This window comes from Callospermophilus lateralis, chromosome 6 (assembly GCF_048772815.1).
Source record: "Callospermophilus lateralis isolate mCalLat2 chromosome 6, mCalLat2.hap1, whole genome shotgun sequence".
NCBI classification, from domain to species: Eukaryota; Metazoa; Chordata; class Mammalia; order Rodentia; family Sciuridae; genus Callospermophilus; species Callospermophilus lateralis.
This window is the reverse complement of record NC_135310.1, coordinates 145,923-159,996: the sequence shown is the minus strand read 5'-3', so window position 1 is coordinate 159,996 and position 14,074 is coordinate 145,923. Positions and strand designations below refer to the sequence as shown.

At 63.2% G+C, this 14,074-nt stretch overlaps 1 protein-coding gene across 1 annotated transcript; it reads right to left on the bottom strand.

Annotated features, from left to right (window-relative positions):
* Nucleotides 1-891: 891 nt before the first annotated feature.
* On the bottom strand, nt 892-5,290 carry LOC143401744 (regucalcin-like). Its single transcript, XM_077109621.1, has 6 exons — nt 5,254-5,290; nt 3,840-4,022; nt 3,124-3,339; nt 2,439-2,570; nt 1,223-1,377; nt 892-942 (listed from the first exon to the last, which is right to left on the bottom strand). The coding sequence occupies exons 1-6, from the start codon at nt 5,288-5,290 to the stop codon at nt 892-894; spliced, it is 774 nt and encodes a 257-aa protein (XP_076965736.1).
* Nucleotides 5,291-14,074: the final 8,784 nt, after the last annotated feature.

The window sequence follows — 14,074 nt, the reverse complement described above, 5'->3', positions numbered from 1 at the left end:
ACAGTCCGCAGGGGCCTCTAGGGGTTATGCAGGGAGTTCACATTCCACATTACCTCCAGCCTAGGTATGTCCCTGAAGACCCAGAAACAGACGCTGGAATGAAAACTTGTGTGTGAACATTCACAGCAGCACCATGCACAAGGGTCAGAAAGGAGAAGTGACCCAGTTGTCCACTGAGGAGGAATGGGGAACAGGACGAGTCCATTCACACGATGGAATATTACTCAGTCCTGAAAAGGACTTCAGCTCTGACACATGCTACAAGTGGGACGGACCTTGAGACCTGGGGCTCGGTGAGAGAAGCTGACACAGAGGGTCACATAATGTGGATTCCATGGGCAGGACCTATCCACATCAGGCCATCGAGATACAGGCAGTGGGCAGGTGATGGGGCTGGGCAGGGGACTGGGTACTGCTGGAGTGCAGGTGCCTTCCAGGGTTAAATGGGCTGTTTGGAAGTAGAGGCGCTGGGTGCCCAGTGCTGTGAAGGCAACTGATGTCCAGCTCGATCCCTGGCTGATGGACTTGTGCACGTCCAGCACAGCTACAGCCCATGCTCAGGTTCCAGCTCTCAGTGACCCAGCACCAAGTGGAGGCAGAGAGGCCAACCTCAGAGACACCAGTGTGGCCACATGTTCTGGGGAATGCAGGTGACCTGTGGGGAACACACAGGGGCATTACAAGCTGAAGCTGGGTGACACTGGACATAGCATGGGGCAGTCCTGGGGGGGACCACATCCCAGGGCAGCAGCTGCACAGATGATTTTGAGGTGGCCACATTTATTATCAGCTGTGAAGAGCGGTCAGGCAGGGAGTGCCCTGCCAGAGCCGAGCCTGGCCTGACCCCAGGGACGGAGGCCTGGCTCAAGCTGCATTGGACGGTGTGGTTCCTCAGCCAGAGAAGTGGCAGGATGCAAGGCCTCTCACCCCCAGGCCCAGGACCTGCAGGAGGAGAGGGTGGAGGTGAGTCCCTGGGCACAGCTGAGCCTCCCGGCAGCACCAGCCACGGCAGTGCCAGCCACACCAGCTTCCTAAACCTCCCGTAAACGTCTCTGTGTACAGCAGGGCACATGGGGCCTTGGGAGGGCTGTTTTCCAGGTGGACAGATGTCCCCATGGATGCTGCCAAGCCCGCTCCAGTCCCCTAGGTCAAGATGCGTTACACCTGGCTGAGCAGCCATGGCCGGGAGCCAAGCTGACCCTGACAGGGACACCCCACTGACCTTGAAGACGTGTCCTGCCTGCGGCTCCCGCAACAGCTGCTCTGGACTCAGGCTGTCCGCTGCAGAGGTCACGTACAGGTCGGAGTAGTCAGCCCCCCCGAAACAGCAGGACGTCACCCTGGACACTGGCATCTCCGGGGTGCACAGCCGCGTCCCTGTGAGTAAAGCTCAGGTACATCCCTGAAGCCCAGCCACCCATCTGCTGCTGGACCCCAGGTGGCCTGACTGTGCCCACTCCCCAGTGGGGCCCTGGGCCGGCTGGTTCTCCCTGGCACCTGCAGCACTTGATCCCCAAGTCTGCCCTTCCTCATGGACTGCAGGGGTCAGCAGGGCGACCTGGAGCCCAGGAGCTGGAGAAGCCAGTCTCCTGGAGGGAGCTGGACACATTGTAAGAGGTTGGTCCTGTCCACATTTGCACCCCAGAACCTGTGAGTGGGACCTGGTGTGGGAACAGGGTCTCTGCAGAGGTCGTTAGTGAAGGGTCCTGACATGGGCTCCTCCTGGGTCAGGGGGCCCTCATGCAATGGCCATGTCCTCCCAAGAGACAGAGGAGGGGACACAGACCCAGAGGAGGAGCCCCGTGGAGACAGAGGCAGAGACTGGAGTGAGGGGCCACCTGGAGCCCAGGAGCTGGAGAGGCAGGAGGAGCCTCTCTGGAGCTCATGGAGGGAACTGGACACCATGGTAAGAGGTGGGTCCTGTCCACATTTGCACCCCAGAACCTGTGAGTGGGACCTGGTGTGGGAACAGGTCTCTGCAGAGGTCGTTAGTGAAGGGTCTGAGATGGGCTCCTCCTGGGTCAGGTGGCCCTCATGCAATGGCCGTGTCCTCCCAAGAGACAGAGGAGGGGACACAGACCCAGAGGAGGAGCCCCGTGGAGACGGAGGCAGAGACTGCAGGGAGGGGCCACCAGCCCAGGGCCACCTGGAGCCCAGGAGCTGGAGAGGCAGGAGGAGCCCCCTGGAGCCTGTGCAAGGAGCTCAGCCTGTGACCCTGGTCCAGCCTCCGCCCTCCAGGGTGGGAGAGGACAAGGTCTTGTAGTTTTCAACCGCTGGTTTGTGGTCATTTTCTACATCAGCCCCTGTGTTCCCTGCACTGCCCATCTGCACAGGTCCCCCTGTAGCTGGACAAGCAAGTGGTCCCACTCCTGGACCCTGAACACCGTGGCACAGAGCACCCCATGGCCCCTCCTTGACCGACTGCCCTGTGCACACACCTGTCTCCGCGTCCATGCGGATCACCCTGCCTCCATCAATGCAGGCCACCCAGAGTGTCCCCGTGGTGTCCATGAACAGCCCATCTGGCATGCCTTGCTCTGGCTCCAGCTGGCACACCAGTCGTGGGTTTGCTGCGGCAGGACAGACAGAGGCGCGTGGCCCCTCACTGCCCAGACCAGGGGGTGACATAGTGTGGCCTCAACAACGTGAGAGAGTGACAGACCCTGTGGTGCATCTGGGACCCCAGGAGGGGACTCAGGAGGGTGTGGGGGGCTGGCCATAAAAGGCCCTTCCCGAGAAGGGCATGGGGGGCTGGCCATGGTTGGTCCCTCCCAGTGAGGGCTTATGGGGCTGGCCATGGAGGCCCGTACTTCAGGGAGGATGTGGGGAGCTGGCCATGGAGGCTCCTACCCCAGTGAGGGTATGGGGGGCTGGCCACAGAGGCCCATACCTGAGGGAGGGCGTGCTGGGCTGGCCAGGGAGGCCCCGCCCAGGTAGGGCATGGGGGCTGGCCATGGTGGCCCCACCCATAGAGGGTGTGAGGGCTGACCACGGAGGCTCCTACCCCAGGGAGGGTGTGGGGGGGGGCTGGTCACGGTGGCCCCATCCAGGGAGGGTGTGGGGGCTGGCCACGGAGGCCTTCCTCTGGGGAGGGCGTGGGGGGCTAGCAACGGTGGCCCCTACCCAGGCCTCCTGTCTGCACGTCGTAGTCATAGGCCCGCACAGAGTAGTCCAGGCCGTCCATGTGGTAGAGAGTGTGATGGTCCAGGGACCAGTCCAGCCCCTTGGGGATGCCCAGCTGGTCCAGCTGTCTGACCACGGAGCGGTCAGCATAGAGTGTGTACAGGGAGCCCTGCCCCGGCTCCCACACTCCTGGGGCGGACGCCTCTGGCATGGTGCCTGGAGAGAGTGGAAGGTCAGTGGTCAGCACCCTACCCTGTCCTGCCCACCCCACACAGACCCGCTGTGCAGAGAGCTGTGGTCACCCTCAGTCGGGGGACAGCAGGCAGGATGGCCCTCAGGCGGCATCTGTGAGTGAGCCTCTGTGCTGGGCAAAGGGGGGACCCCAGGGATGTTCCACTGGGAAGAGTCCTGCTCAGGCAGAGGTGCAGGGCCCTCAGCCGCACGTGAATGGCCTCTGGCCAGTGGCCCTGGCCACTGCCCCACCCTGGCAGCTTCGACCCTCCCAGGGTCCTCTCTGGGCAGGGATCTGGGAAGAATGACATGGAAGCCATGGGCTTTGGAGCGGGAGGGAACCTGTGGGCTGCCCAGCACCTGCATGGCCCCCGGGGGCCGCTTGCCAGCAGCCTGGGGAGGGCTCCTGAGGTCCCCACCCAGCTGGCACCCACCATAATGGGAGGCTCTGCAGGTGGCCTGGGCCAGTCCTTTCAGCAGCCCACCTGCCACAAACCTCCCGGCGTTGTCCACCTTCCCGTCGTTGAACCTGTTGTGGGGCTTGTCCCTGTCCAGCCAGGCCGCCCACTCCACCTGCCCCTTCTCCCAGTCCAGGAGGCCAAGGCAGGTGCCAGAGGCCACCACGTAGCTGCCCTCTCGGTGCAGAGCCACACAGCCAACAGGGTCTCCTGGGAGGACAGAGGACAGCAGGGTGGCCAGGCTGCTGCTTCTCCAGGAGACTCCACCCACGGGGCTCCCCCCAGGAGGCACCATGAGGGCACAGAGCACGTCTCAGCACAGGACTAGTCCTGCTGGGCCTGCGTGGACCACCTCTCTGCACCCCCTCCCCACGATGGCCACCACAGGGCCTCCAGATGGGACTGGAGGCTGCCAAGCCTGCCTGCAGGGCCACCAGGACTGCAGGAGTGGAGAGCGCTGGCCTCTCCTCACGTCAGTGCCAGTGTGAGAGCCGGGGGTGCCCCTGAGCCCTCGGGTAGGACGCTGGGCCTGGGGCAGGCTCCACAGGAGGGTGCCTGAGGCCAGACACAGACTTGGGGCCAGCCCTGATCTGCAAGGGGGACAGTGGCACCTGCCCTTGGGGAGGGTGAGTGGGGGATATTCCCAGAGTGCTGCTTCTGCTCCTCAGAAAACCCACGGGGGTCGTCAGCCACACAGGTGTGCAAACCCCACAGACACACGTACCTCCCAGGTGTGTGAGCCCACAGGGGTCATCAGCCACACAGGTGTGCAAGCCCCACAGACACACAGGTACCTCCCAGGTGTGTGAATCCACAGGGGTCAGCAGTCCACACAGGTGTGCAAGCCCCACAGACACACAGGTACCTCCCAGGTGTGTGAATCCACAGGGGTCAGCAGTCCACACAGGTATGCAAGGCCCACAGACACACAGGTACCTCCCAGGTGTGTGGGTCCATGCACACACATGAGCCTGGAAAATGCACAGTCACCCCCACCCTAGCTCCTGAGTCAGGACAGGTGCATGTGTGGCATAACCCAGGGTCAGAGCCAGGTGCAGGCTCCACACAGCAGCCAGGAGGATGTCAGTGTTTCCAGGATTTAACCTGGATGACAGCAAGCCCGGCTTTGGTCCTTCCAACTATAGCTATACACCAGGACTTCCCACCCCATGGTCTGTCCTGTGCCCAGGGTGTGACAGCCCACACTTCAGGGGCTCTGGAGCAGGGGGACAGGTGCTGAAGAAGCAGGTGCCCCGGCTGGGCCCCTGCAACCCTCAGGCCACGAGAGATGTTGGCAAAGGTACCAACGAGCCCTAGGACCTTAGGGACATGGGTCCACAAGCAGGCAGGACAGCTTAAAAGCTAAAGGAGCCCCAGGACTTCAGGGGACACGGGGCCCTGGGCACATAGGATGGTCTCACAGCTCCCTTCCCAGGAGCACCTGGATCTCCAGGGGACCCATACTTCCTCAGGCCCATGTTCTGCAGGCCCCAGGCCCACTTCCTCTGGCCCAAAGTCTCCACCTCTCAGACCCACTTCCTTTGTCCCACCCTCTGCAGTCCCCCAGGCCCACTTCCTTTGTCCGACCCTCTGCAGCCCCCCAGGCCCACTTCCTTTGTTCCACCATCTGCAGGCCCCAGGCCCACTTCCTCTGGCCTAAAGTCTCCACCCCCCAGACCCACTTCCTTTGTCCCACCTTCTGCAGCCCCCCAGGCCCACTTCCTCTGGCCCAAAGTCTCCACCCCCCAGACCCACTTCCTTTGTCCCACCCTCTGCAGCCCCCCAGGCCCACTTCCTCTGGCCCAAAGTCTCCACCCCCCAGACCCACTTCCTTTGTCGGACCCTCTGCAGCCCCCCAGGCCCACTTCCTTTGTTCCACCATCTGCAGGCCCCAGTTCCACTTAAGTCTGCACCTCCCCAGAGAGTGGGTTCCACCAGCACACAGTCCTGGTGTTGATGTCCACAAACACCAGCTGCCCGGTCTCCTCTTCCCACATGGGACACTCCGCCATCCTGTGCCTGTCCCGGATGACAGCCTCGATCCTGGGGGACGCCATGGCCTGGGAGGAGGACAGGGCTGTGAGTGCCCTGTTCTCTGTCCCATTCTCCTGGTCATCAGGTGAGGGCTGCTGGACCGTGCAGGCTGGGCGCTCCTGGGTGTGTGACATCCTGTGGTCTCAAGGACAGCCCTCTTCTGCTCATGAAGCCTCACCCAGGCAGACAAGGGGATGCAGAGAGGGAGCCGGCCGAGCCCACGCCCCTCCTGTCTCCTCTGTGCCTCCTGTCACTCTGCATGACCCGAGAGGTCGACAGAACGTGCAGGTGCCCCGTCACTTGAAGAGCCACCCCCTGGCAAGGTTCCAGGAGTCCCCCTTTTCCTCTGGTGGTACAGTGTGCCCACCTCCCCCACCTTCCAGGCCCCCCACCTACAGCCTGGGAAGCAGGGGCTGCTAAGCTGAGCCGCTGTCCAGGTGGGCCCGGCTCAGAGGCTGGGGTGGGTGGGATCTGCAGGTGGCTGGCTCCGGAGCACACACCCTGGCTTCTCCGCCCAGGAGACCTCTGCCCCAGAAGGGCTCACTTCTCAATGCTCCTGTTAATTGGGTTGCTGTGAGACCCCTGCGCTCCGTGGGACTCAGTTCACAGGGCCCTTCCTGGACGGCACCAGGAGGCCCAGCAGGCCAGGGCTCCCATACTGGGGCGGCTCACGTGCTCCTCAGCCCTGGTCCTGTCCTGCTCGCTCAGCTCTTGGGACTCCACTGCCCTCTGGCCTCAGCCAGCTGAAGGCTCCACCAGGTGGGGGCGGCGACTCCCTTCCGCCCTCCCCTCCCCGGTCCCTCCCTCTGTGCTTCCCCAAATCAACAGAGCCCCAGGTGGTGGCATGTCACCTGCTGTGTCCTGCAGAGCCAAGGTAGCAGTTGCAGGAGTCGCCCGTGCGCTCTGCATTAGAGTGGGAGAAGCAGCAGCCCCTGGGACCTCGCTTCCGTAGAGACCCCCGAGGTCGCGGCCAGCGCCCCGCCAGGCATCGCTGAGCCTTCCCCTTAGGGCCGACCATTCGGCTCCCCAGCCCTCCTGGGTTCTCCCCTCGCACAGGCGCTGACCTGGGCAGCAGGACACTGTGCTCTTCTCCTACTGCAGAAGCGCGCCGGCTTGCAACTGGGGGTCCACGGGCTCACCCAGGCAGGCTCACAGGGAGCACAGGCTTGGCCGGGCAGGCGCAGAGGGACGCAGGGGAGGCACGGGGAGCCCTGGGCAGGCACACGGGGCGCTGGACAGGCGCAGAGGGGGCGAAGGGGAGCCCTGGGGAGGCACAGAGGGCACTGGGCAGGCGCAGAGGGGGCGCAGGGGAGGCACGGGGAGCCCTGGACACGCACGCGGGGCGCTGGGCAGGGCTCTACTCACAGGCATCCTGTAAAGAACGGACTGCTGACCCCCGAGCTTCACCTGCTGACCCGACCCAGCCTCGCACACCTGGCTGTGTCACCCACACGTTCACAGCGCCCCCTCCCCCCGTCTTCCTCCGCCCTCTGAGATGGTCTGGGCGCCACTCCCCCAGCCACGGGTTCCTCCCGCTGTGGAGCAGGGCTTGGCACAGGCATGTCGTCCCCCGTCCCCCGTCCCCGAAAGGAGAGGTGCTGGCTTTGTGGAGTCCCTGCACCCACGTCTCCATGCCGCTAAGTGAGCCCAGCTCCTCCACACCCCAGGCTCCAGCCCCAGAACCCAAGGACTCCAGGCTCCAAGGTCCCCTCCCCATGGGCTAGAACCGGCCTTGTGGGTGAAGGACTCCCTTGGGAACCTTCTCCTCCTGGGTTCCAGCCAGCGCTCGGCAGCATCCTCACCCCAACCCTGGTCCCAGAGCTCCTTAGGGCCCCGGACTGCAGGCGCCTGTCTGGGAGACCACCAAGGTCGGTGCTGGGGGCTGATTCCTGCTCCCACAGCCCAGGAGAGGCCACCGCCTGCGTGGAGGGGGTCTAAAGGAAAATGGATGGAGAGCTTGGACCTGGAGCTCCTCCACTCCATGGAAGGTGCTGGGGCTCTTGGGAGCACTGGCTGCACCCAGGGGGCGCCCGCTCACCCCGAAGGCTCCTGCTCAAGGGGAGGTCAGTGTGTAGCCCTAGCACCAAACCACTTGTCATGCTCCTGTGACCCCACAACAGGACGCCAGGCACCCACCCTTCCCGGCTCCCTGGTGGTCCGGCCGTCCTACCTCCAGAGTGCTCGTCCTCCACCTGCCAAACGCTGGCCCCTTCCCAGGCCCTGCCTGGAGTCCTGGGGCGGCTTCCTTCTGCACCTGGGGCGGATGATCTCATCTGTCTCATGACTTACACCCTCCGACCTGCCCATGGCTCCCCCGTTTGTAGATGAGAACACACGGGCTCCCAGACGGGACTCCGTGCCCAGCACCCTGCTTGAAAGTCTATCAGGCATCCCACGTGGGCTGGCCCACTCGCCCCTGCTCCCCTGCCTTCCTCCTCCTGTCAATCACCTGCCTTCCTCCTCCCCACCTGGGATGCCTTCCAGATGTCCTGTCCACCAGGCTCCTCCCCCCCTCCCCTCTGCTCAGCTCTGCAGACCCCTGGGGCTCCTTCCTGCTCAGTTCTGCAGCTCCCTGGGCCCTGGGGCTCCTTCCTCCCTCCCCCCTTCTCAGCTCTGCAGCTCCCTGGGCCCTGGGGCTCCTTCCCCCCTCCCCACTTCTCAGCTCTGCAGCTCCCTGGGCCCTGGGGCTCCCCCCCCCCTCTGCTCAGCTCTGCATACCCCTTGGGTTTGGGAGCCTCTTCAACCAGGTCTCCCTGGCACCACCCTATCCCCGTCTGCTCCCCCAGAGCAGGAGCCTTGTGCCAAGTCAGTGTGAGCTGTGTCCCCTGCAGTGACTCCTCTGATGTCCTGCAGCCACCCTGCTGGCATGGGGTGGGCTCCCCCACCAGAGCAGGGCTCAGTCACATGGACAGTGTCCAGTTCTCACCCTCCTGGTGACACTCCTTCCTCCCTGTGGGACAGCTGGAGATAGTTTGCTGGACCCCGCCTGCTGGCCCCACGTCCCACTTGGCTGTCCAGGGAAGCCGTGGTGGCCCTGGGGCACCTTGGGAGCCGCAGTGGCCTGCGTGCTTGTGGTGAGCCCACCAGGCGGTACTCGCTGTGGGAGACCTGCTGGAGTTAATGGGTGCAGAGCAGGCCGAACAGAGGTTGGCTGCAAGATAGCCCCGCACTCAACCCCCTCCCTCTGGTCCTTTGTCACCTTGCCTCAATCTGAACATGCAGCCCCCTCAAGGCTGAGCACTCAACCCCCCCTTGGGCCAACAAGGCAGCTTGCAGACCCAGAGGCCCCCTTAGATTTGGGCTATAAAAACTCCCTCCTGCCAGGCCCCCTCTCTCTTGCTCTCTCTCTCTCTTACTCTCTGTCTCTCTCTGGCTCTTGCTCTCTCCCTCTTCATCTCTCCTCTTCCCTGAGTCTGTGTCAAGGTCACCTTCCATGAGCACCTGTTCATCAGACTGCCCGGCTCACCTGCCTGGTGTGTCCCGCCCGGGCAGGACCAGGACAGCCCCGCCCATCTGCCCCTGTGTGTCACCATGGGATGGACCCAGTCCCTGCCTCAAGGCTGACAGCGGCGCTGATGCTCAGAAGACTCCCTGCGCCCCCTGCTGGCCGCCGTCAGCCCTACACCCTCGGGGCTCAGAGCACCTCCTGCCTCTGGTCCACATCTCTGGGGCTGGGGTCCTGAAGGGCAGGCCGTCCTCTGCAGGGTCCTGGGAAGCTCCTTCCTGCATCTCCCCCCACCCAGGACCCCAGGCCCTAAGCTTGGGTCCTCATCACTCCCGTTGTCTCCCTGTCCCCTCTGTTCCTTCTCCATCTGCCCCTCTTCTCAGCACCCTGCTGACTCCTTGGGCCCCAAGACCCTCCAGGTCACCTCCATGTCCGCATCCCTACCTATCAGGTGGCAGAGGGCCTTAGGCATTCCCAGGGCCAGCAGTGGATGTGGACACTGACATCAGCGGGCCACAGAACTCATGCCCTGGGCAGCAAGGACCTCCCTAACCAGAAGACAGTCTGTGGGAGACCCTGCCCCAAAGGCATGACGCCCACAGTCCCAGGAGAGCTACTGGGGGAAAGGGGGGCTCTCATATGGAGAGACTGGGACCCTGCATCCTGTAGACCTGGGGTGGCCATGGCAGCTGTGGGGTGGGGTGCCCAGTGAAAGGTCATCTGCCTGTAGAGGGAATCGGTGCACCCACCCACCCATCCCTGCTCACAGACCCCTGTACCCCTCCCTCCCTCCCTCTCCCTGCTCACACCCTCCCTGTACCCCTCCCTCCCTCTCCCTGCTCACACCCCCTGTACCCCTCCCTCCCTCTCCCTGCTCACACCCCCTGTACCCCTCCCTCCCTCTCCCTGCTCACACCCCCTGTACCCCTCCCTCCCCCTCCCTGCTCACAGCCCCTGTACCCCTCCCTCCCCCTCCCTGCTCACAGCCCCTGTACCCCTCGTTCCCCCTCCCTGCTCAAACCCCCTGAAACACTCCATCCCTCTCCCTGCTCACACCCCCTGTACCCCTCCCTGCCTCTCCCTGCTCACAGCCCCTGTACCCCTCCCTATCCCTGCTCACACCCCCTGTACCCCTCCCTCCCTCTCCCTGCTCACACTCCCCTGTACCCCGCCCTCCCTCTCCCTGCTCACAACCCTGTACCCCTCCCTCCCTCTCCCTGCTCACACCCCCTGTACCCCTCCCTCCCTCTCCCTGCTCACACCCCCTGTACACCTCCCTCCCTCTCCCTGCTCACAGCCCCTGTACCCCTCCCTCCCTGTCCCTGCTCACATTCTCCGGTACACCTCCATCCCTCTCCCTGCTCACACCACCCTGTACCCCTCCGTCCCTCTCCCTGCTCACACCCCCCTGTACCCCTCACTCCCTCTCCATGCTCACACCCCCTGTACCCCTCCCTCCCTCTCCCTGATCACATGCCTGTGTGTCCCTCCCTCCCTCTCCCTGCTCACACCCCCTGTACCCCTCCCTCCCTCTCTCTGCTCACACCACCCTGTACCCCTCCCTCCCTCTCCCTGCTCACACCCCCTGTACCCCTCCCTCCCTCTCCCTGCTCACACCCCCTGTACCCCTCCCTCCCTATCCCTGCTAACACCCCCTGTACCCCTCCCTCCCTCTCCCTGCTTACAGGCCCCCTGTACCCCTCCCTCCCTCTCCCTGCTCACATTCCCTGTACCCCTCCCTCCCTCTCCCTGCTCACAGGCCCTGTACCTCTCCCTCCCTCTCCCTGATCACACCCCCTGTACCCCTCCCTCCCTATCCCTGCTCACACCCCCTGTACCCCTCCCTCCCTCTCCCTGCTCACAGCCCCTGTACCCCTCCCTTCTCCCTGCTCACAGCCCCTGTACCCCTCCTTCCCTCTCCCTGCTCACACCCCCCTGTACCCCTCCCTCCCTCTCCCTGATCACAGCCCCCTGTACCCCTCCCTCCCTCTCCCTGCTCACACCCCCCTGTACCCCTCCCTCCCTCTCCCTGCTCACACCTTCTGTACCCCTCCCTCCCTGTCCCTGCTCAGTCCTGCTACACTACTGAGGGTCCCCACCTGCTGCAGAGCTGAACTCTGAGCCACCTGAGTCAGTCTGGCCAAGGGGCCTGGGCTAAGCAGCACAAGATCATCAGGAAGAGGGCAACCCCCAGGGTGGGCACTGGGTGTTCAGGGCCCTTTGGTCTAGTGGGGAGTGACCCCAGGCGTCAGCCCTGACTTCACATCAAAACTGAGATTCAGAAGTGAGGCCCCCTCAGCATAAGGGGAGGGTCCCCATGGCCCTCTGCACAGGGGCTTGTGCAGCACCCGAGGTGGGATGCCCACATGTGGCAATGGGCAGGACCCCAAAGACACCAGCTCCTCCACGGTCATTCGTCCAGACCCTGTCACACAGCTCCTGTGACCACTGCAGCAGGGTCCATCTGCCTTCATGAGACCCACACAGCAGAGGGCCTGCTCGAGCCAGTGACCACCAACCTGGGGCCTTAAGTGGAAATGCATCTTCCACGTGGCTCCTCCTCTGAGTCTGACCCCTCTTCTGTTTTAAGGACACGGCCATTGCATGAGGGCCATCTGACCCAGGGGAGCCCATCTCAGGACCCTTCACTAACGACCTCTGCAGAGACCCTGTTCCCACACCAGGTCCCACTCACAGGTTCTGGGGTCAAGATGTGGACAGGACCCGCCTCTTACAATGGTGTCCAGCCCTCTCCACAGGCTCCAGGGAGGTTCCTTCTGCCTCTCCAGCTCCTGGGGCTCCAAGTGGCCTTGGATGGTGGCCCCTCACTCCAGTCTCTTCCTCCATCTCCATGTGGCTCCTCCTCTGTGTCTGTGTTCCCTCTTTCTCTCTTGGGAGGACACTGTCATTGCGTGAGGGCCCCGTGTCCAGGAGGAGCTCATCCCAAGACCCTTCACCTGTTACACCTGCACAGACTCTTTCTCCAGCAGCAGACAGCTCACAGTCCTGGGGGACGTTCCTGGTGGGGCCCATCCATCCCTACAACGTCACCTGGGGAGATGGCCAAGGTCAGTACCCTGGTATAGACAGCAGTGGGGACAGGTTGAGGCCTTGGGGAACAATGGTACAGAAAGCCCCTCCTGGTTGGGGGGATCCAAGGCCCACTCTGTCTAAACGTGAAGTCGCCCTGGAAAAATTAAGCTGTCCTTAGCCCAGGAAGAGGGCGGTGCAGGGCCGGGTTCCTGGGCAGCTGGCTCCTCTGGCATTTCCCTGTGGTGAAGGTCTCCTAACAGATAATTACTGCCCAGCAAGACAAACCAGGAGCACAGGCAGGGGCCTGGACTGCCAACAGGCTGCTCCAGCAGGGGGCAGGCGGCCTGGGGAGCCAACAGGGCCTTCCCAGGGCTTGAGGACCTGAGTAGGGCTGAGTCCTTCCCACATGGGCTGGGAAAAGGGGAATTGGGTCTTTGCTGGGTTTGTGGGCCAGGTACCTTTGTTGTTAGGGCAAGTCTAAGTTCTGAATGGAGAGTCCCACAGACAGGGCTGGAGGCGGGGGCCTCCTCCACTGGGCAGCCTTTTAGACAGGTGCCCTCCAAGGGAAGTGCCTCGTCTACTGTCTGGGGTGTGCACATACGCGCTCCTCATGGTCACTCTCATGGGAAGCCAAGGTCACTGAGGAGGATAAGGTGTCCGGTGTGTAGACTGCAGGAGGACACTGCATCCCGAGTGTGGGCTGGAGGAGGACACCGTGTCCCGAGTGTAGGCTGGAGGAGGACACCGTGTCCCCAGTGTGGGCTGGAGGAGGACACTGTGTTCCGAGTGTAGGCTGGAGGAGGACACCGTGTCCCCAGTGTAGGCTGGAGGAGGACACTGTGTTCCGAGTGTAGGCTGGAGGAGGACACCGTGTCCCCAGTGTAGGCTGGAGGAGGACACTGTGTTCCGAGTGTAGGCTGGAGGAGGACACTGTGTCCCCAGTGTAGGTTGGAGGAGGACACTGTGTCCCGAGTGTAGGCTGGAGGAGGACACTGTGTCCGGAGTGTAGGTTGGAGGAGGACACCATGTCCCCAGTGTAGACAGGAGGAGGACACTGTGTCCCGAGTGTAGGCTGGAGGAGGACACTGTGTCCCGAGTGTAGGCTGGAGGAGGACACTGTGTCCCGAGTGTAGGCTGGAGGAGAACACTGTGTCCCGAGTGTAGGCTGGAGGAGGACACGGATGTCCCGAGTGTAGACTGGAGGAGGACACTGTATGTGAGTCTCCCGAGTGTAGACTGGAGGAGGACACTGTATGTGAGTCTCCCGAGTGTAGACTGGAGGAGGACACTGTATGTGAGTCTCCCGAGTGTAGACTAGAGGAGGACACCGTGTTCCGAGTATAGACTGGAGGAGGACACTGTGTCCGAGTGTTGGCTGGAGGAGGACACTGTGTCCCGAGTGTAGACGGGAGGAGGACTCTGTGTCCGCAGTGTAGGCTGGAGGAGGACACTGTGTCCGGAGTGTAGACTGGAAGAGGACCCTGTGTCTGAGTGTTGGCTGGAGGAGGACCCTGTGTCCGCAGTGTAGACTGGAGGAGGACGGTGTGTCCCAGTGCCGACTGGGGGAGGACGCAGTGTCCTGGGTACATTCACGACCCCATCCCTGCCAGGACTCTTCAGGCTCTGTGCCCTGGACTCCATCAGATCTGAGGGGTGTCCGGCTGGGTACTTCTGCAGGGAGGCTTCCTGAGGGACACAGGCTCCCACGTGTCCTCTTCCCACACTGACCACAGAAGTGAAAGTGGTGTTC